The 22508-nt window shown below is 36.2% G+C and overlaps 1 protein-coding gene across 6 annotated transcripts in view; it reads left to right on the top strand.

The window, feature by feature from the left end:
• Window positions 1-22508, top strand: part of FAM184B (family with sequence similarity 184 member B) — a 37761-nt gene that overhangs the window by 10285 nt on the left and 4968 nt on the right. For all 6 annotated transcript variants that reach the window (XM_068188752.1, XM_068188751.1, XM_068188748.1 and 3 more), the window contains exons 2-7: window positions 3058-3816; window positions 11342-11452; window positions 15815-16027; window positions 17283-17436; window positions 18594-18706; window positions 19132-19316. In XM_068188752.1, the coding sequence (XP_068044853.1) occupies window positions 3058-3816; window positions 11342-11452; window positions 15815-16027; window positions 17283-17436; window positions 18594-18706; window positions 19132-19316 (1535 nt within the window). The remainder of the gene's footprint in view (window positions 1-3057; window positions 3817-11341; window positions 11453-15814; window positions 16028-17282; window positions 17437-18593; window positions 18707-19131; window positions 19317-22508) is intronic.

Below are 22508 nucleotides of genomic sequence, written 5' to 3'. Positions count from 1 at the left end.
TTGAATGTTTTCTTTTTCTATTTTGGTTTGGTTTTTTTTTGTTTGTTTGTTATTTTATATCACCATAAGGAAAATGAGAAAGGAAATGCTATTTAGATTTCCAGCATTTGGAGGATAAAATAGGAAAAATAAGATGCATTCACATTCACTGCACTGTTAATATTCAAGTATGTATGTGCAATAATTTTTTTTACAAATCTGCCATACAGTCAGGTGGTATACATTCAGTAGAGTGTTTCCCAATCCATTTGATTTTGGAGAGCTGTGAGGAGGCAGAAGCCATTGGTATTATGGTAGCGACTCCAACAGCAATGATGTGCTCTTTTCATTTGAAAGCTATTCTGTCTGTACTGTCAAATGATCAATTTTAGAGCTGCTTTTTAAAAGCTGTTTATCAACACAGCTGTTAAAGGATTTTTACCACATTAGAGTACACTCACAATGTACAGGTCTGAAATAATTTTTCAGTATTTTTCCTTTCAGCACATAAAGCACCGGATTCATCTCATATAACTCCAGTCTTCAAAATGAGGTACCTGGAATAGGAATATAGGAGCTATATCCAGTAGGGAGCGAAAGGCACATGGGAAGGGCTTGAATTTCATAAAATAGAGAGCAGCAGCCGTCTCAAAACTAAATCTTTTAAGAAGGTTAAGATATGGAGGAGTCAGTTTCAGCACTCAGGCTTGAAGATTAAATTTAAGGACATGCAAATCAAAATGCTTCACTGTGGTTCTAACCAGTATTGAACAGAAGTGTAGGATTAAGAGATGGGGCAGGGAGGCCAGGTTCTTCCATTGTTTTAGATAACTCTCCTAAGGTGCTGCTGGTAGTCTAATGCTTAGTGGAATTTGGGAAATCTGTGTGATTAAGTCAGATTTTAGAGGAATCCTGAACACAACATAGCATGAGACAGGCCATGGTGATTTACTAGATAAATTTATCATTGAGTGAAAGTCTGAGTCACAGAGGTTGGGTGTTCATTTCTGTTTTAGCATCTGACCTAGTTAACTGAAGAGTTACCCAACCTAATTACTGGTCATTCAGTGTGGAAAATGTGGGCAAGAATAATCTCCTTGGAGTTTTTATGTCTGTCTCCTGAATAGATAAGAACTGATCATAGAATGATTTTAGTTAGCGAGATGAAGAAATCGTCTTAGTATACTGTAACTCTCAATTTCAAAGGAAAATGGTTAAAAATAACACAGAGGGCTTAATGGCTTGTAATCTAAGGCCCCAAAATAATACCTATCTAAATGTAGACAATAACTTAATGTCTGATATTCTTCTGAAATATGATGCTGTTATTCTATTTAGTCAAATGTTTATCGAGATATATATTCGGACTGTGTTTTGCATTTGTGACTTTTTAAGGCTTCTGTACCTAGTTCGTTACTGCCAGGGAGGAAGCTGAATATACACAAGATGTATTTGTGTATTTGCTTTCATTTATGGTTGACTGAAATTCAACATGTTATTTGTATAGAGATAGCACAAAAAGTGGTTGGACACAGACAAGCAAATTCAATAATTCTGAAGGCATCTTCAGAATCTGGACTTATATAACACATTGCAGGCTTGTGACACTTACTCTTGTCAAGATACTTACTGAACTTTCAATTGAGACTTGTCCTGATAAAGGCTTGAAGATTATAGGGCCACAACTCTAGCATAATTAAAGAATTAGTGGTGTCATTGTTTCTGTATTTATTTATTTATCTACTTACTTAAGCCTATGATTTTCTCAAACATTGTCTAAGAATCTTTTGATTAACTTCTGTGGGCTCAGGGCAGACTGGAAATATCAGTTAAAACTTGTGTACAAATTCTAAACCTAGTTTTTTAGAGCAGTAATTTGTCCCTAAAAAACCCTAACCAACCAAACAAGTCAAAAGCCTTCATACGTACTATGCTGTTCTCCTTGAGTTAGATAACCATTAACCCCTCTATGTCCTAATGGAGGTCTGAAAAGACAAGCATGTGTCTTTTTAAGGCAATTATTCTGTTGTGCAATTATATGTAGCTGTAAATTTAACTTGGGCATTTACTCTTCATTTCAGGCTACTGTGGGCATCTAATAGTGTTTTCTTTTTTGAAGCAGCAGTAGGGTGCTTGTACAACAGCTTCTGTGAGAGATATTTGGTGTATGTTGTGGTAACAGATAAAGCCTGCTTAGGGTAATATGGTCTCACAGTCATGAGAACTTTTATTCTACATTTTATAAAAGAAAATAAAGCATTAAAGGGTTTAAATCAGTTGTTTGGAAAAATTACTTATCATCATCAGAGATTTGCTTGAATCTGCTAAAAGCTGTTTTGAGATTTATAGCTGTTACTGAAATGATGGGGAAAAAACCCTGAAACACATTGTCTGAACACTTCTCAGAATCAAGTCAAAAGATACTTGCAGTTGGGTAATACCTACTCTGAAATGCTGACCAAACTGACTTGTCAGGAGCGTGATTCCAGGAGTGCATCTTCTATGGTGTTTTGACTGGAGTCAGGAGTGCAGAATTTAATCTGCTTTTCATACTTTCATTTACCTCAAGAAGTAATTTTGGTCCACATGAACTGCATGTCCGGACCTGAGGTTTCACTGTTCAGATTTGTCATTACTGGTCCCCAGCACTTTGTCATGCTAAAGGCAATGTGGCCCTTGGTGGTCCTGCTGCACTGAAGGTCAGATGAACTGGAATTCAGATGAGGAGTCAGCTAGACAAGGGATCCAACTTCCTTGTTTGTATGACATATCAAACTAGTGACATGAAGTTACAACTTACCTAGAATAAAAAACAAATTTCTAACAAAAAGTGAAAAAAATACTGTTTGTCACAGTATTGTCTTACTTTTTTTATAAGGTTTTTCAGTTTATAATTGTCCCTTCTGTTCTTAGTGGGAAAAAAAACCCAAACAACACAAAGAGACAGCGCCACCAAAAAATATTAATATATATGGCCGTAATTCTCTTTTAGTGTTTAACACCTTGATAAATACAGTAACTGGATGAATGGCTATTGTTCACAAGATACTTCGCTTTTCTATTTTTCTTGTTTGATAGGTGATATATGCCCTGAACACTAAGAATGATGAACATGAGGACAGTATACAGGCTTTGAGAGAAGCTCATGAAGAAGAAATTCAGAATATTCTTGCTGAGACAAGAGAAACAATTCTCCAGTGTAAAAGCAAAGTTGAAGAAGAACAGTTACTTAGAAAGCATATTCAGGCCCTTGAAATTGCAGTAGCACAACACAAGAGATTGAAGGAAGAAGCCTTAGCAGAGTTAATATTGTGTAAAAAGCAAGCAGAAGAGAAGGAGTCAAGAACAGAAGAGAAAAAAGCACAGACGGGTCTTTCTACAGCCACAGTAGATACCACTGCAGGCTTTGAAAACAAACTTCCACATTTAAATCAGGAGTTTGATGGACTGCTGAATGAATGCAAAGCATTTAGAGAAGAGAATCTAGATAAAAAAGTAAATTTAGATGAAAAATGTAGTGTGGAAAGGCAGACTGTAATGAATGAGATGGAAAACCTGAAGAGCGAGAACCAGGAAACATCTGAAGAATATACTCAGAAAACGAGAAAACTGCAAGCCCCTTGTGAAACAGGAAAAGAGACTTTGAAAATAGCCATGCAGCAATCTGTGCTAGAAACAAACTGCCAACAAGGAGAAATGGAGCAAAAGAAGAGCTCAGAGACTGAAGAAGGCTTTTTGCTGCAGCAGGTAAAGAAGCTGGAAGCAGACCTAGAGGAGAAAAGCCAGAAGATAAATGAGAGGAAGAAGCATTCCCAGAAGCTGAAGGAGCGAATACAGGTAGAGTATAAGACTGTAATCCCAATCTCTGCCTGAGAAAGTGAAAATTATCAACTCTTTAAAATTTGGAAGAGGAGGGTCTTTTAAAGATCATGTTGATACAAATGCTCTTTAAGTCATAAAGCAGTTTTAGAGGCTTAGAATGGAAATAGGAGTGATATAATGCTGGCAGCTTTAAAGAAAGAGTTAAGATGATTAGTAACTCATTAGGAGAACACTTTGAACACTATAATTTGTATTCCTTGAGGGAGGAGTGAAGTAAAATTTATCTGTTGGCTGAAGAGAGTTTTACTTTTTCTGCCCAGAAATGTGACAAGAACAGCAATTAGGCACTGTTGCTACCCATGAGTGTATGGATATAAAGAGGATTAGATATGAGACCTGAGTTGGCAGCGTAGGAATCAAGTTTTTTGTATGACTCTTGCAGCAGTGGCTTGTACCAAGTGCCATTTAATGAAGTGGCCTTTACACTTGTGAAGTTTTATGTGCTGAGCCATGCAACTTTGGCCATTGGTTCTCACCTTGCACTTTGCCTGCCCACCCTCACTGCTGTGTATCTCACACATTTGCAGCACAGCTCAGCAGACCCTTCCTGGTTGTATCATGTGTCAGATGCAGTTTCAGAGGTTGGCATATCATGGGAAATCTGCCAAACAGCTGCTTTTGATACATAAGGTCAGAGTGCAGGAGAGATGCTGATGCAGAGTGCTGAAATTGAAGCACCCAGCCATGCTCTGTGCTCAACTGTTCAACTTCCTTCTGATACTTTTGGTCCTTTACATCACATAAACTCACCTACCAGACATGCCCCCAGCCCTGTGACAGAAATCCTGTATATTAGATAAGAAATAAGGTCTAGACTTTGAAGGTCTAGATTTGAAGTAGTACAGAATAACAAAAATTGCTCCCTAATGGGAAAGAAGATTTTCTTCCTTTAGAGGAAGAGAGCCCCAGAATTCTGCAGGGAGCAAGGTCAGCCCAGTCAGCTGTGTTCTTCCAAGGCAGCTCTTAACTGTTTTCACCATCTGCCCTCACATCTTGCTTGCCACTATCATTTTGCTGATGATGCAGAGTTCTGAGCTACTTCTTTGAGGATGTTCTTAGAGGGAGTTTAGCCTTTAATACAGTTCCTACCTCTTTGTTTTACAAGATCAGAGGATGAATTGAATATACCTTCCCCAACATTATTCAGATTTCATTGTCTCAGTGTGTAGATCTGTAGCAGAACAGCCTCTATCTTTTACAGAAAAGTGAGAGGATAAAATGAATGACAGAGATGCAGATAAGCCCTTTGTTTTTAATCAAGTCAATCTGTAATATCTGTTTCAATACTGAAAATTATCCTGGCTCTGTAGAAATTGGAAGCATTAGAGAGAAAGAGAGAAAGGAAGATTTTGATTTTTTTTGTGGGTAAATTAGGTGCCGTTCAGGGACAATTAAAAATAAACACATGAAAATTTATGCACATGGTTTACTCTTTTGATTTATTGTATAAGAAATGCAATAATTTAGGAGCAAATGATGTAAAATATTACATTATTTGCAGAAGTGGAAGAGGAATTACATTATTTGTGGAAGTAAGAGGATAGTGTCATTAGCAACTTATATTCTAAATTCAGTATCAACTGGATAAAACTGAAATATTTTCTAAAGGACATATGCTCAGCATGTACATTTCAAATCCTTTAAGTCTGTGGAATGAGGCTGATTTACATACCACTGGAGCATATTGCCTTGAATCTTTGAAGCGATACCTTCAGAGTAGGATAAATCTGGAAAGAGGGAAAGAGTTAAACATGATGTTGTTTTCTGTTTCCTTACAGTTTGAACAAAAAAAAAATTAAAATTTCTCCTTTCTAAATTGACTATTTCTTATGTCATCAATAAATACATTTTTTTCAGACTTCTATGGATGATGGCAGACAGGGAAGTAAAAACATCTTTTTAATCAGAAACACCTTTGACCATTAGTACGTACTTGCAGGAAAAGCATTAAAAGGCTTGAAAGGTGAAAGGACTGTTGATTCAACAGGATGAATTTTCCTGTTTTCTCCTTAGTGTATGCCAAGAGCTTTGAGACCTTTAGATGAAAGGCATTATATTAGTATACATTTATTATTACTGCCGTAGAAGGGAGAATACAAAGTTTGACAAATCATTAAGTCTGATCTGTTCAGTCTAGTTTTGGAAGAATTCTGGCACATATGCTAGAGGTAAAAGTCACCAGCTTACCTTGAAGTTTTGAGCTAAAGAGAATATAAAATACTATTAATAAATGTTAGTTTTAACCCTGAGGTTTTACTTGACATTCATATAGGAAAAAATGTCAGTTTTATCTGAGTATTACAGTATTATGCTAGACATCTGAAACTGCAACTAGAACCTCCAGAAATAGAACATTCAGCATGGTTCAAATTTTTTCCTTTAGTTATGGAAAGACAACTCCCAGCAAAGTCTGTAAGACACAATTTTTTCTGAGTTTAGGCATCTTTATAATGGATTATGTTACAAACTGTTGTATTTCAGCAACTGAAAAAAATCTAATTAATATTAATTAAATTTTAGCGTAAGTTGTCATGAAATTATTAGAAGTATAACCTATTTCATGTTTAGGATAATCTCAGACATCTTTTAGATGTTAATTATTGATGGGTATTCACTTTACAGTGATGCCAACTATGTGTGAGGGAAGGGTTCCACATCATAAATATTCTGGTAGCAGAGACAGTTTAAGGGTATGGAAGAGCAAAAAAATGCATTTAAACCAGCTCTGTAGGTGACTTATATCATAGAACACCAAGAGAGAAAATGACCATTTACTTCTTATTACAAGAAAATTACATATGTAATAAACGTGAAAGTAATGTCATGCATATTTTAGGATTTGGAAGTGTAGCTTAAGCGAACACTGCAAGAAATTCTGGGATCAAAATGTATAGTGAAAAAAGAGGAAGAAGATCTAAGTGTAGTCAAAAGAGAGAAATTCACATCAAGAAAAGGAAATCCTGCATAAAGCAGGTAAGACGCTCATTAATGTCATTCTAAAGTATTTCCCATGTTAGTAGTCACTGATATTGGAAATTCTGCAAGTTATTTATGCTACTTGAAATGTAAATTCTGGTACCACAGAAGATATGGAAGCTATATTGAATTCCCAAAGCAAAGCTGTTAAAAAAGTAGATGAACTGAAACATCAAATAACACAGCTGCAGCAAATGATTTGTACCAAAGAGAGTTAGCAAAAGAGCAGCTCTGAAGATGTGCAAGAGCTTTAACAGGTGATTTGCTTTCAAATATTCAAAGACATGCTATACCAAAAGTATTGAAATCAATGTATGATTGATGGCTTTATTGTACAGGAGTCAGTCCTGTACGATTCCCAGATCCCTCAGCTCATTCGGTGGAACACTCACTTGTGTTCATAACCTGAAGTGCATGAGTTTCTGTAAAGACGGCAAAGGAGTCCTTGGGCTAGACCAGGGCATAGTGTTCACCCGCTTCTGTAACCAAATCCTTAAAGAGAACAATGTCTAAGGCAGACTTTCTCTGCTGAGGTCAAGCTAGAATACTGATTTATTTATTTCTAAATATAGAAAATGGTTATTCTGAAAAGCTGTGCAGAAATGATAGCAGGAATAAACTCAGTAAAGTCAGGAATGTGTGCATCCTGAGAGTACCCTCTGTACACTATCTCCCTTAAGCAACTGTTCAGCCCTGAGTCTTTTCTATACTTTTTTGTTCTCTTTAACTATTGTTAAGCTAGCATTTAGGAAAATTAGACTTGGCATCACAGTCAGCAAATCATCTACTGTCCTTTTTCACAGGACTAAGGATGTCCTTGAGGCAGCCTACATGGTTGGAAGTGAGTTACAAACCCAGGCTCAAAGCAGAGCAGCATAAAACCCCAAATAATTCCTAGACTGCAGAAAAGGCTTATCTTACTGAATCAGTACAGTTCTACATTTTAAACTAAAATAAAGCCAATATTTTTCAATGGAGTATTACCATCTAAATAGCATTTTCACCACAAAATAGATTACTGTGACCCCAGAGTTCTATGCTGGGGATTTTTTCTGTACAATATATCTAGTGTGTTTTATAGACTATGGAAACTGTAGCTGCTTACAAAGAGGGTATGAATAAAAGAGATAATTTCTTTGTAAAATCAAGCATCAGTCTGATAAGGAAAAGATTTGTTTGAAGGAATAGCTGTTAAAAGGAATGGTAGATCATGTAATGAGGGCTACAAAGGAAATCAGGCCAGTCTAAGACTTCATGGAATCTGGGAAAAAAAAAGGCAGAAGGTAGGAATGTTCTTCTATTTATAGATGCTTTAATTCATCTGGTTTTAATCTTATTGGTCACAGCAACATCATTAGAATTATGCTCACTGTAGGCACTTTGAATTAACATAAAATGCTAGGATTTTCTTGCTACAGAAAAAAATCAGAAATAAAAAAAAAGGTCAGACTGATTTATTTCTGTGAAAAGCTCCAAAGACAGAAAGGTGAATTTATTCTTGATGGGATAAATGGCCTTCTTTGCAATAGTTATCCTTGCATTCTTTGCATGTGGCAGTTGGAGTGTTTTCTAGAAGATCCGTCTTGAAGAAGAATGTATTGTGGGTGTTGTTCCAGTTTCTGAGTTAAATTTTCATGGATTTCTGCTATGAAACAGATAAATTTATTTAATCAGAATTTTGTATTGATTAGGAAGAGGATCTAATTTTGCAAAGTGCTGGTAAATTAATTCAGAGTGCATGCGTTACCAATGAAATTACAACTATTTACCATGCATATATATATATATATATATATATATATATATATATATATATATATGTGTATATATATATATATGTCCTTATTTAACTTTAGTCAGAAGGATGGTTTGTCTTCATGTAGATCCAAACAGCTTACCTGAGCAATACCTTTTTTTCAGTGTGTTTTACATGGGTAAGCTGTTATTTTTGTTGTTGATATGCATTAGCAGCAATTGGCTTAAGAGAGTCTTCAAAGAATTTCACTTTCATCAGAGCTGCTGTCTGTGACTGAATCCTTTGGCTTTAGGAAATTTGCAGTCTCTAATGTTTTTGTGCAGTAGGAACCTAAACATGAGCTCAATTCTGTTCAAAGGGAGGATAACCTTGAAACATATTTAGTTTTAAGCATGTGCTTTAATGATTAGTGGAGCTCACAAGTCAGTGCATGTCTGTGATTTGCCAAATTTGAGCATAAGCTAAGGGGAGGAAGTTAGTTCTGACTCCTGATGGACTTCGGTGTTCATCAAAGATCTTCTAGACAGATAAAGAAGGTTAATTTCAGCAGTTTGTAGAGTGGAACAATAAGGCTACTGGTCAAGTGGTTTTTAGACCCTTCTTGGTGCTAAGAATGAACTAGTTTTCTGCATTCAACACTGCTATAGCTTTCTGAATTCAGTGTTTACTTGAGAATAATTAAACACTTGCTGACAAGTTGTAAAGTCATAAAAAGCAAGCAGCTGCTGTCCCTAAATGTTGAGCTTCATAGTACCTGCCCAGTCTTGGAGACTAGGAATTGTGTTTAGTGCTTGCCAAAAGAATTAATGTCCATGAAACTGCTGGGGTTCATACATTTATACAATCTTATTTCTCAAAATTGAAACCGGGTGAGTAAGTGATTGTATCTGCTTGGGGAATGGCTCACTTTTGATCAGTATCTGAAGATGCAGTGCTTCGAGGTACATAGTTACACTAGTGAAGCCTCATGGCAATGACTTTGCATTTATATAGTGTATTCTACTTATTATTAGCTTGTACATGTATTCTTAAAATTATGCCAGGTTGAAGCCCTTCATGTGAGTCAGATTAAATTTAAGTATCAAACACTTCATACTTTATATAAAAGGCATACTAGTAGACATTTATTTTTATAGGCAATAAATATTATTTCTTATAATACTATCTTCTCAGAGATATTATTCTCATATTAATTTAATCAGAAAAATATTGAGTTAGTAAAACAAACAAAATTACAAATTTTTAAATTATTGATGCTATTTATATCCTCTTATTCAACTAAAGCCTGTAACAGCTGTTAAGGAAATGTTACATCTATTTTTCCAGATAGAAAAATTAAGATACAGAGAAGAAAGTCAGTTGACAGAGTTGAAGTGGGAATGTTGCACCTGATCTTTGTGTTTTAATCAAAAAGTTATATCTGCTCCTTTTTGTACAGGCAAAACTAAAGCTAATTCCTCCCTTGCAATATTCATGTATTGTGGCAAGCACATTTCTCTCTCAGGATTTTTATAAAGGTGCACAGAGAGAAGTGAAAGAGAAGACAATTTCTATTTCTGCTCCTTGTTTTTCTCTTGTGGAATGTGTTTGGAGAATTGTTTACCTAGAGCGAATGCCTGGTTGGAACACAGTGGATTGTTTGGGCCTGATGGCCAGTCAGATCCACCTGTGTCGGGACTCTGGAGAACAGGGTCACGAGTTGTGAGTGAGTTAGATATGATAGTTAGAGAGAGTAGCATGTAGTTTTTAGTATCCTCTTTTATATTGTATATTAATGTATCATAGCATAATTATAATAAAGAAATCATTCAACCTTCTGAAATAAGTCAGACATCATCATTCTTCCCATTGGGTTCGCCGACATCTACAACAATGTATCTGTTTAATTCCATCCTTTAATTTCTACCTAAGTTTTACACAGGGGTGTATTAGAAGGAGCTGTACAGGTTGGGGGAGGTGTTAAGTAATTTTTTTCTGTTTCCTTCATTTGTAGTGCCTGAAGACACTGTAGAATTTGCACAAATAGGAAGAGCAAATGCACTAATTAATTTGTAGTGTGTATCACTTCAGGAAGCTTCTAGAAGTTGCACATTTAGTCTTTTTACAACAAGTAATTGCTAACACTTGCTACGAACAGTTGCTTCAAGCTCTTGGTCACTGTCTTGCAACTGATGCTGTCATAGATTTTTGAACTATTTCCAGCAACATGGTGATTTTATAATCCTATTTTTAAATTATTATTTTATTTCATTTTTACTTCCTCACCATGATTTTCTTTATTGATGCTGTCAGATATTGCTTCCTTTGATTCTCCTTCCACTAATTGCCCATTAGTCATCTTGTTATTTATATGGCCAATGTATATTTATGAATCTTCAGATCTTGTGGGTGACTCTTGCATACTAAATTATTTTTGGACATTAACACCGCTCAAGGCAAAACAGTCTGACTCTTCATGCTGTACAGTTTTACACCTTAGGGAAGTTTTCAGTAGAAGATTAGGATAATGTGAGCTGTATTGTCTCACAGTGATATTAGAAAGAAGCAAACCAAACTGTTTATATGTTTTAAATTAAATAACACAAGTGACATTAAATGACAGTAGCATGTACTAATGTGTACACTGCTGTATTATCTAGGTTAATGTAGAAGAAGAGTGTTCTTTTTCATGCTGCATGTTTTGTCCCATCTATTGCATACTCTTGTCTTTTCTTTTTTTTTTTTTTCTGTTTTCTTTTTTAATTTTAGGAGCTCCAGACACAGCTAGATGAATTTAAAAGAAAATCCGAGTGTGAACTGAAGCAACTAGAGAAAGAGAAAGAAGTTCTAACTGGGAAACTTCAAAACTCTTCACTTGAGGTAAACTGGGCATAAATGTAATGCAGTATTAAAAAGTCTCTTCATTTTTCACCCCATCTGAGAGATTCTGCATTAGATTTTAATACTATTTGTTGTGTCTATCACTCAATAAAATATGCAGGGATTCCAAATAGAAATAACAGAAATAACTGTTTCTAAATATCTATGAAGATTTTGACAAGCCTATTTATTTCATATATTACTCTTTGGAGGAATGCTAAGGTGAGGAGTTTGGCTATATCAGGGTTGCAGAGCAACTCTGATTGTTTGTTTACAGGACAAAGTGAGATTAGAATCTTCCTTACAACTCCTGTTACCTTTCTGATTTTCTTTTAATGCATAGAGCTGTATCTTCACTGATTCTGACCAGTTTTACTTCCCTCACGTTCAGTGGGAGTTTGCATGGCAATAACTCTGAAAAAGATGAAGACCTAGATCTTCTTCAGTTGACATTTGTAGCCTCTCAGTGGCCATAATAAGTTCTTGCTGAGTGTTTAAAGACAGAGAAAGGACAGATAGGCTCATGAGGAGGCTAAGCAAAACACTGTCCTCCCTTTACTGCCTCCACTTTCCCACATGCCATTACTTCCCCTTGGTGTGATGTTCCAGCAATCAGGGCATGGGTTGTGCTCATTTATGGTAAGCCACGCCTGGTTTTTCTCCCATCTGTGCTACACTAGTTGTACTAGTTATGAGTGGAGCATGGGTTTTTCTTTTTCATTTCTCTTCTAAAATATATTTATACATTCTGTTATCAAACAGTGACATTCTGACAGTCTTACAAATACAGAATCTTACAGTATTTCCCAGTCTTACAAATACAGAATTTAAGTGTAATTTAATGTTCTGAAATGTCTGGCTATTTTTAAGTTTCATGACACATTCCTGCATGCCACTGTTTTCTACAGATTCTTCTCTGAGAGAATTTCAGGTCGATCCAACCTATGTTGGCCAATTCAGAATGAAAGGTTTATGACATGAAGGTTTATTCCTCAGGTTTTGCAGATGCAAAAAATAAGGTCGTGGGCAATCAAATTACTTTTCTTGAAATCACATGTTCAGGACAGTAAAATATGAAAGAAACTTATGTTTTCTAACTGCTCATCCACTCACATCACAAGATCATGGTAAATTAGCAAAGAGTGCTAGAAAATTATTGCCACTATAAACATAAATAATATTAAATAGTACATAGCATGCCATATGTTATGTTCACAGAGCCATGGTAAATATGAACAGATACACTAAAAAACATTTTATTGTATCTTAGAATCTGACTGCTCTGAAAAAGGAGCAAATGCTCCATTTGAAGAGAAATTTTGCATTTTTCTTGATTACTCCAAAAGTTACTTTCTGAACTAATTCTTGGCAATATTGCCAGGGTAGTGAAGTCATTTCAACTTGTAATAATTTCCTGCTGTAGGTACATGAATATTCACGGCCAAGAAAACACCTTTTACTATATAATGTTATGTTTCACTGAGGGCATGTTTCCCATCTGGGAACCTTTGCAATGGCTCAGCCCAGAGCTTCCGCCTCAAAGGTTAGGCAATGTGCTGTTACTAATCCAACCTGGATACAATTTCAGATCTAAAAATAGCTTCCTTGGCTGCCTAAGACCCGTTTTTGTTTGGACTGACATAGCTGGAACACTATGCAGAGTAGACAGAAGAATGATAATTTCATGTCTCTGGTGTTGCACTTCAAAGTGACAGTATTTCTGTATTAATAAGATTTTTATGGATAAAGAAATCAGACTTGCATCTGTTTGGTCATTTGGAAGGAGAGATGTAAGATCCTGTGTGGGTTGAATGCTAATTCATTAGAGCCCTCCAGTTCCTTGGTTTTGAACTACAGGATCTCTTCAGCATGTGTTAAAGGATCTTGGTGCCACAATGTAAGAAAAACATGAAGCTATTAGAAAGTGTCCAAAGGATGGCTTCAGGGATGGTGAAGGATCTCGAGGGGAAGCCATAGGAAGAGCAGCTGAGGTCACTTGTTTTGTTCAGCCTGGAGAAGAGGAGACTGAGGGGAGGCCTCATTGCAGTCCAGAACTTCTTTGTGAGGGGAAGAAAAGGGGCAGACACTGATTTCTTCTCTCTGGTGACCAGTGACAAGACTCAGGGGAATGGCCTGAAGCTGTCAGGGGAGGTTTAGGTTGGATATTAGAGATAAGTTTTTCTCCTAGAGGGTGGTTGACCACTTCAACTCATGAGAAGTGGTCACAGCACCAAGCCTGACAGAATTCAAGGAGTGTTTGGGCAATGCTCTCAGGCACATGTTGTGACTTCTGGGGATGAGGCTGTGCAGGGCCAGGAGTTGGACTTCTATGATCCCTGTGTGTCCCTTCCAGCTCAGAATATTCTGTGATTCTGTTCTATTCTGGAATTAGAAGATACAGAAAATGGAAGTGCGAAGATCAGCTTGTCATGATACATCTTTGTACAATGCTAGCACAGCAATGCCCAGAGTTTTTATGGGTCTTGAAGATTCCACCAAATAGCAGCCAAAGAACACAGTCAGAAATTCCTCTGGTCAGGAATTACCACAAGTTTAGGAATATTGTTTACTGTGAACTTAATTGAAGTAACTCTGAAATAAGCCTAAAAAAACAGTAAAATATAATTTATTTTGGTTTTACTTTTTATGCCATATACCTGCTTATGTTAGGTAATGCTTGCATCTCTGAGATTACTTTATACAATTCTGGTAAATAACAGTGAATTAGTAATGGAATTAAAGTACAGTTTTTTTAAGAACGTTTGTTTTGTAGCAGGAGGACATTATAAAACACAAAATCCCAGAGTGTATTCTGGACTGATGTGAGTTGGCAGAGTTTCCTTGGCTTGAATGCTGCTTTACCAACTTCAGCAAATTGAAGTTCTATCTATTTAGAAGTCAGGAACTGCAAAAAAATACTTGGGCACTGCAGAACATTCCAGAGAAGGATTTTCACTGGTGGATTTGATAACCTTTTTATTTGCAAGACAGGAGGAGGAAACCTAATAGGAGGGAAATGTTTGTTTCTTAACCTCTGTTAGAAGTACCAGGATTCACGAGAAAGACTTTCTTTGTATGCCTGATACATCTCTGTAGGGCTTTTCTCCTTAATCACTGAAAAATAATGGTTTTTAAACTACTTTTCCCTCTGATTTCTTACTACATTGTGTTCCCAGCTTAGCCTAATTCTAGTTAGTATGATCTTTTGTTTCATTTTGGAAGTCCTTTGGGCCAATAATTGTCTGTGAAGAGTTGGGGAAGTTTATAATGTTGTGACCACAGATGAAGTTTATATATATATATATATATATATATATATATATATATATATATATATATATATATAAATCTTTCCTGCCTAGATGACTAATTTGCTTAAGAAGTATTCCAAATAAAATTTTTCCTGATTCAGATTTTTCTATTATAAAATATACAGCCTATTTTTCAGTCCCTTTATTTTCAGGAAGCCCATTAAAAATGCATACCTGAGTGCAGTGATGTTAATGCATATTGTGTCAGCTGGTAGGAGGGGCTGTACAGCATTAACTCTTTCACATCACAGGTTAGTTTTATAAGGAACTGCAGTACCTAAAAACTTCAGTGTTTCCTTTCTTTATATAGAAAAACATTGGCTTGAGTTCAATAGGTATGAAGACAAAGTAGTTTTTTTTCCTGTAGCCAGAAACCAAAGTGCCCCTTTGATTATATCTTATGATTGCCACATATTTCTTTAAAAAGTGATAAAAAAAATTCATCATCTTTTGAAACAAAAGTGAGGTTGGCAAGTGGCTCTGGCATCTGCCTATTCTTGGAGTGTATCCAGGCCACAGGCAGATCCCATTACACAGATATATTAAAGACAATGAATGTTTTTCACTGCAAATAGTATTTGCCAATTATTCTTCACTAGCTTGGTCAGGAAAATTGGAAAATCGGTTTCATTGGATGACACAATGGAAGAAGCCAAGAAACAACTGGATGAATAGTGAACTTAAACTCAGTCTGAGGCAGGTGAAGCTGGGTGCTGTTTCAAAGTAAGTATATCAGTTTTGCTGGATAGCTTCAGCAGAGCCTTAGGGCTGCCTTCTGGTTTGTGCCATATTATTGTGCAAATTGAACTATGGAGTCCACATATTAGATGGAGATGATTTGAAATTTTTAAAAAGTACTTGATGAGTAACAAGCAGTATATGCAAAAAGGTTGTCATTCTTCACTGAAAAAGGGCTCCTTGCACAAAACAAGCATTTTGCTATTTTTTCATAGAGCATCACAAGCTCATAAAATGTATTCAACTTTACATAATTCCTTTCCATTGTGAATGCAGCCATTAATCCTATCCTGCTGACTTACTTTTCTGGAAGGTGGCTCAGCTGAAGCAAATATTAGAACAACAAGCAAATAATTTCAAGGAGTCACTGAAGAAACATAATCTACAGTCCAACAAAGAAAAAGAGAAGCTTTTGCAGGATCTTCAAAACACTATTAAAGAAAACCAAAATGTTAAACTGCAGTTGGAGGCATCACATCAAAAAGTCTTAAAAATGTTGGAGAAAAGCAAGAATCAGGAACTCAAGGTCAGTTTGCTACATACTAATGTTAAAAAATACATATATTTATGGGGTAAATCATCTAAGTGAGAGCCAATTACCAAAACTCAGTTACCTCAAATTAGTTTAATGATGGGCTGCTATTGTTTCACATAATGAATTATTCTGTGATTTTCAAAACCTCCTCATCATCAGGCTAGGAGGGGTGGGTTGGTTGATGGTTTGTGGGATTTTTGTTTTATTTTTTAATAATTTTAACATTTTAACTTAGAACCACAGTGTGAATATAATATACCCTACAGTTAGGCTGCAATGAATTCAAGCTCCTTTATCTGTGCACCTGCTTCAGAAATACAAGGGAATTCCTGAATTTATTAATATCAGGACTCAGTTTTATTTTTTTTCATCCATTAATCATTTCTACATAAGTATAATAGACACATATAGTGATGTATATTGCCTTATATACCTTCAAGAAATCAATTCACTAAGTGGATAGCCAAAGCTTTTTAAGGTTCAAGTGAATTGATTTCAGTGACAAAATGTTAATGCAATATACTCAAGTTCTAAAGACTGTTGCTGTCCAAGAAAAAAACAACTTGAAAAATGTACATGTGATTGTGACATGGAGTTTAGATGTCCCTGTTGGTTCCCACAGCTTAGAGGACCTTATGAAACATAGGTAATAAAACCACCCTAAGTAGAATTTAATATCTTGTTTATATATTCCAAATAAAATTCCAGTTTTGACAAAACCAATCTGAAGGCTTGTTTTTGGCAAGTGAGTTGGTAAGAATAAAACTGAGGACAGGAGTTTGCTTTCAGAGCCACTACAGAGCAACTGCTCCATCATTTACAGTGTACCAGCAGTACTTCTAATGACAGTGGAAGCGTGACCCAAGAGTGATACAAGGAAAGATAGATGCCTTTGTCTGACACACTGTGATAAATAGTGACAAACAGGTCAAATCTGGGGGCCTTTCTATGATGAATAATAAAACTTTCTTTCTAATGTCCATTAATGCAAAGATATTGGTCTTATTTCATCATGCTTAACAAATCTAAGAGGTGATACACTGATAATTTATTGTGTACCTATTAAGTGTTAATTTTTAACTTCAGCTCATTTTTATGCTTGCATTGATAAAATGTCTTGTAAAGTGGTGATGAAAATTTAAGTTCCACAATGAAAGGACAGATTCATCTTAGCATTACAAGTAAAACAACTGGCTGATAAACAGGCTCCAACTACTTTGTTTTTGGGGGGGACTTTTGCTTACAGGAGGCAGAAGAACGTTTGAAAAAGGAATTTAATGAGACTTTCAAGATCCAACATCAGTCTCATAGGCTGGAAATACAAACCTTGGAAGAGAAAGCAAAGAAAGAATTACATGATGAACTCGAGCAGATACAAAAGCAGCAAACCCTGTTGCTAGGTATAGTGTCTCATGTCATGCACAGTTCCTACTGCTTGATTATAAATATGCTGAGAACCACTGACTTTCATCCCATTCATTTTCTTTCCTATCTTCTGGGAACTCAGGTCTTTGTTAATCTCTTTTTTCATACCCTGCAATTTCCACAATATAGTCTTAATATTCTTTGTTAACCAAGTTCACAGTTGCCAGCAGCAAAATGTTGCTGAAAGAGTAGTATGGTGCACAACATTCAAGTATGCATTATCAGGCATATTAGATTGGAAAATTTTAATTAGTTTATATGACTTTACTCTTCTTTTTCTATGTTGAGATGAATTTTTATATGTGCTTCAAGTCTGTTCTGTTGAGTTCAGCAGTGGAGATCTGTTGTTCCCTATGTACTGTTTAGTCAGTTTCAAAAGTGCCCAAAACTGCTTAGAACTAAACAAAACACTGCAATAGCAAGATGTGTAATATCTCCAGGTTTAATCTCAGGTTATTAAAGCTCATCTATAAAATATTTTTTTAATTAAATAAAGAATACTTTGAAAGTATTTTTCATACAAATTGAATTTTATTCTTGGAGTTTTTTTCCACCAGTAATTAAAATTTGTTAGAAAGATTTCTTGCTCTCTAAAGTTTATACTTTCAATAGATAGATTCTCTTCTTCAAGAAAAATTGTAGGGAGACAACAGAGATAAAAATGTTTTTCTTCTTGTACTTGAAAAACTTGTACCTAATATACACTAAAGTTGCATTATATAACAGATGAGCTTGCATAAACATTGTACTTCTCTTACACAACCAGAGCTTTCCTCAATCTGCCTTATGGCCCTCTGTAGAACACCAGCTGAATTAACAAGGAAGCTGAGGGTGCTCCAATAAAGGTCAAGATTAGAAGAAACAATGGTGATGATGTAGTCTGCAATACAACTGCCACAGAATTACCTCCCTGACTCTGATGTGGACTCATTGCTTTTGTAGCTCTATATCACCTCACTACTGCTCAGCTGAGTTACCTCTCTGGTAATAGGAGGCCATTACGCTTAATGGGGAAGGAGTTGAGGAACAAAGCAAAATGTAATTAATTAATGTTTTCATCTACATTCCCTGTATCTGCCTTCCCCATCCAGCTGGCCTCTGATTGCCTAAATGACTGTCTGATTGTTACTAGGATCTCTAAGGATGGAACTCTCCGAGCAACAGAAATCTTGCACGAACCTAAAGAAACAAATAGAAGAACTGCAAATGGAGCTGAGGAGTGTGAGGACACTGAAGAAGCAACAGGCAAGGGACCAGTTTGTACTTCATTGCCATGTTGTGTTTAGCAAAAGCAATAGTATCAAATTTCTCTCTCCAGTGATAATAAAAGTATACAGGCTCTTCCAGAAATGGAATGGGTTTTCTGCCTTTATGTTTCACTTTTAAAGGTTTATAATTCTTTTCCCTGTGGGCAGGCTTTTTCTTTCCAATTAAAGATGAGAATCTACAAAAGAAGTAAACGACTGAATGTTACAATAAAATAAATTCTGTGGAGACTATAGAATATATTCAGGAAATTTTGATCCCTGATTTTGTCTTGCACATATGTAGCATGGCACATATAATTGACCCCACATCAAATCACAAAAAATGCAGTGCACACAATTCCAGGAAGATGTTAACATTAAAAACAAGAGTCTGTGAATAATTAAATTTGGCCTTTTTCTTAGGAAGGAAGTAGCCAAAGCCAGATCAGATCTCTTCGCGATGAATTGGAAAAATGTCAGAGTGAAATTTCTGAACTCAAGAAAGAGAATTTACTTTTGAAGGACACAATGGAGCTGCTCAGTGCTGAGCTGGAGTCACAGAAGCAAGAAGCTGCACACCTTCAGGATAGAGATAAACAGCATAGAAGGTTTGCCTTGAATTCACACTTGACAGTGCTACCTAGAGATTCAATAATAATGCCAGAGTGAGTGGTGGTCTGAGTGCGATGCATGTCAGAATCTTTCCTTTCTAAAGTACTAATTTTAGAAACTAGGGATTTTGCAAAAGCAGTAGTTCATTTCACATTCTCCTCCAGCCATAATACATGCTTTTGAACTAATTGTTCATTATATGTGCACAGAAAAATATGTCTAGGGTATCCCCACAGGAATGACCTGAGAAAATGTGCATAATGTCAGCCTTTCAACGGCACTGGAAGACATCAACCACAAACTCATCAAAGAGCTATTAAAAAATTATAGAAATCTCTGAGAATAAATATCCAATTTTTATACATACTCTCTGTAGCTGAAACCAATGGACTGTTAATTCCAAAGGGGACACTTGAGAATGCCATATATACCCTGTTTGCTTTGGCTGTAGCAGCCAGCTTCACACAGGGGAAGTAAGGGCAGTGCCAGTGGGTACTGAGAGTGCCTCTGGGCTGATGGTGAGCCAGGCACTGTGAGACGCTGTCAGGACACAGGAAGGGCAAGGTGATTTGAGTCTTGGCCATCTTGTAGAAGGTAAACCATGTCTTAGTGTAGCCAGAGGCTCAGCACATGTTGTGCAAATGAGTCTTCCCATTTCTGTTCAGAAAAAGTGTAGAATCTCAGGATCAATTAGGTTGGAAAATATTGTAAAATGCAGGTGAACCCAGTGGGAAGAAATGATGATGTCCAACTCCAGTTCAGAAGGCTGAATGATTTCTTTATTATAACTATGCTATAATACATTAGTATACTATATAAAGGAAGATACTAAAACTACATACCTACTTTTCTAACTACCATATCTAACTACTAACAACTCGTGACCCTGTTCGCCAGAGTCCAGACACAGGTGGATCTGATTGGCCATCAGGCTCAAACAATCCTCACCAGAATCCAAACAAACAATCACCCCAGGTAAACAATTCTCCAAGCACATTCCACATAGGAAAAACAAGGAGCAGAAACACAAATTGTTTTCTCTTTCATTCTCTCTGTGCACCTCTATGAAAAATCCTGAAAGAGAGAGAAATGTGCTTGCCACAGGAAAAGACCTCTGAGATCACGGAGTCCAATCTGTGACCAAACACCACTATGTCAACTAGACCATGGCACTGGGTGCCACATCCAGTCTTTCCTTAAACACATCTGGGTAGCCCATTCCAATGCCTAATCATGCTTCCTTTGAAGAAATTCTTCCTAATATCCAACCTAAACCTCCCCCGGCATGACTTACAAAGGAGACAAGACTGGATTCACTGCCCACTGCATTTGTATGGCTGTTGAATCCTTTAAAATTTCTGGATGAACCTACTTAACACATTCTCTTTGCAGAGAGACTGAGGGATCTGCTGTGTGGGTACCTTTCAATTCATTTTTGCAGTGGTGTAGAATGTATGCCCCTAACTGCAAGCTGTATATATAAAAGGATTTCTGAAGAGTGTGCCCTTAAAGGAATCTTTAAAATTATGGCCCATATAGTCCAGAGAAAAGCACTCAATGGATAGAAAGTCTCTCTGCAGACTGTCAGAGTGGCCAGAGTAATTCCATTCCTGTCTACCAGTCAGTAGATATTTAAAGAATGAGTAACTTATTTTTTTTTTGCCATTGCACTCTTTGGAGAGTTACTTCAAAGTGAACTTCATTTCAAGCTTTTGAAGCAAGATCAACAGAGGGAATTGCAAACCAGAGAGTTTCATTAATGCCCTCAAGCTACCTTGAAGGAATTTTGAGCCTTTGTTCATGAAGAGAAGAATTATTCACATGTCAGTGCTGAGGTCTAAAAGGCCTCAAATGCTAAGGCTGCTGGGCTGGAGGATTTTCTTTACAGGGAATGAATGGTGTAGCTCTACTACAGTAAGCATTTGGGAAGGAAGCATTAATAGAAATTATATAAGGAGAAATCCTTCAAATAACTGGAGGTAGGACCAAAGCACTTGGAGTGGACCTAGGCCTCTGATACAGGCTACTCTGAAATTAACCCATGGAAGACTTGAAAAACTAACTTGCAGCTCTTGTTTTGTTTTTGCCAGACTAATAATTTGTGTAGGGGTATAGTTAAATTGGTGCATATAAGTAATTGCTATTTTTACTTTTAATAACAGCGCCCCTGTCTTATGCCAGTTTCTTTTCTGATTTGAAAGCTGATAGTGACTTGTTACTTGCATGTGACAAATTTTTATAACAATTTACTTAAAATTACTAGTCCTACTCTTGGCAAGTAAGTGAAACCCATAATCTGCTTGAAGTAATAATTCCTCTTTCCATTCTCTTGAATTGTGTGAATTCCACCTCCAGTACAGAAAGCCTTTACAAGGATGAGGATTAGAGCAGACAAAGGTGTTTTTATGTGAAGAGAGAACAAGTCCCCAAAAGGCTCTTCTGAAGGAGAATATTCTACTCCTGAATATTCATTTCAAGGGATCTTTCTCCGTTTTTTACCCTTATTCTTCTGCTGCTTATTTTATGCTAAGTGCCAAATTAGTCACTTCCATGGCTGTGCTCTGATTTCAAGGGGAGAAACCTTTCATGGACCTTTTGGTCTTTCCTGAAGCCTTTCAGTAACAAGTGAAACAGGCTTGAGAATACATTAAAAAGAAGATAGGGGAAAATGAAAGATAAGCCTAATGTCTTTTGTGAAAATTACAATTGTTAATATACTGAATTGAGTATGTCTATTTTAATTAGTAAACCATAGAACATGGGCTCTCTATTCAGTTAAGGAAAAAGTTTCTCCAAGCAATAGCAAACAAAAATCAAACTATGATTCTTCAATAGATGCCTATTGCTTTTGGGATTGGTATTAGAATGCAGTGTTATCATTAGACTTAAGAAAATATTAGGCATTTTTTAGTTTTCAGTTTATGGTCTTAACAATATAGCAGTATCTTCCAAAATATGTTGTGTGAAAAAGATTAATGTTATAGTTAAAAGCATTGTTACAACATTTCTTCACTTTGTTTTTTTTTTAGTTTTAGGATGATGATGGGCAGTATGTAGTAAAATATATCCCGAGAGCCCCATGTTAAAATGCCAATACAATTTTGCTTAATACAATTAAGTTCCTATGGTACTTTGTTGTCATGTTTTATCATTAAGATTGATGTACAAACTAACCCTAGACAGAATAT

This window comes from Anomalospiza imberbis, chromosome 4 (assembly GCF_031753505.1).
Source record: "Anomalospiza imberbis isolate Cuckoo-Finch-1a 21T00152 chromosome 4, ASM3175350v1, whole genome shotgun sequence".
In the NCBI taxonomy this organism is placed as follows: domain Eukaryota; kingdom Metazoa; phylum Chordata; class Aves; order Passeriformes; family Viduidae; genus Anomalospiza; species Anomalospiza imberbis.
The sequence above is the reverse complement of the archived record's forward strand: the minus strand, read 5'-3'. Positions and strand labels throughout refer to the sequence as shown.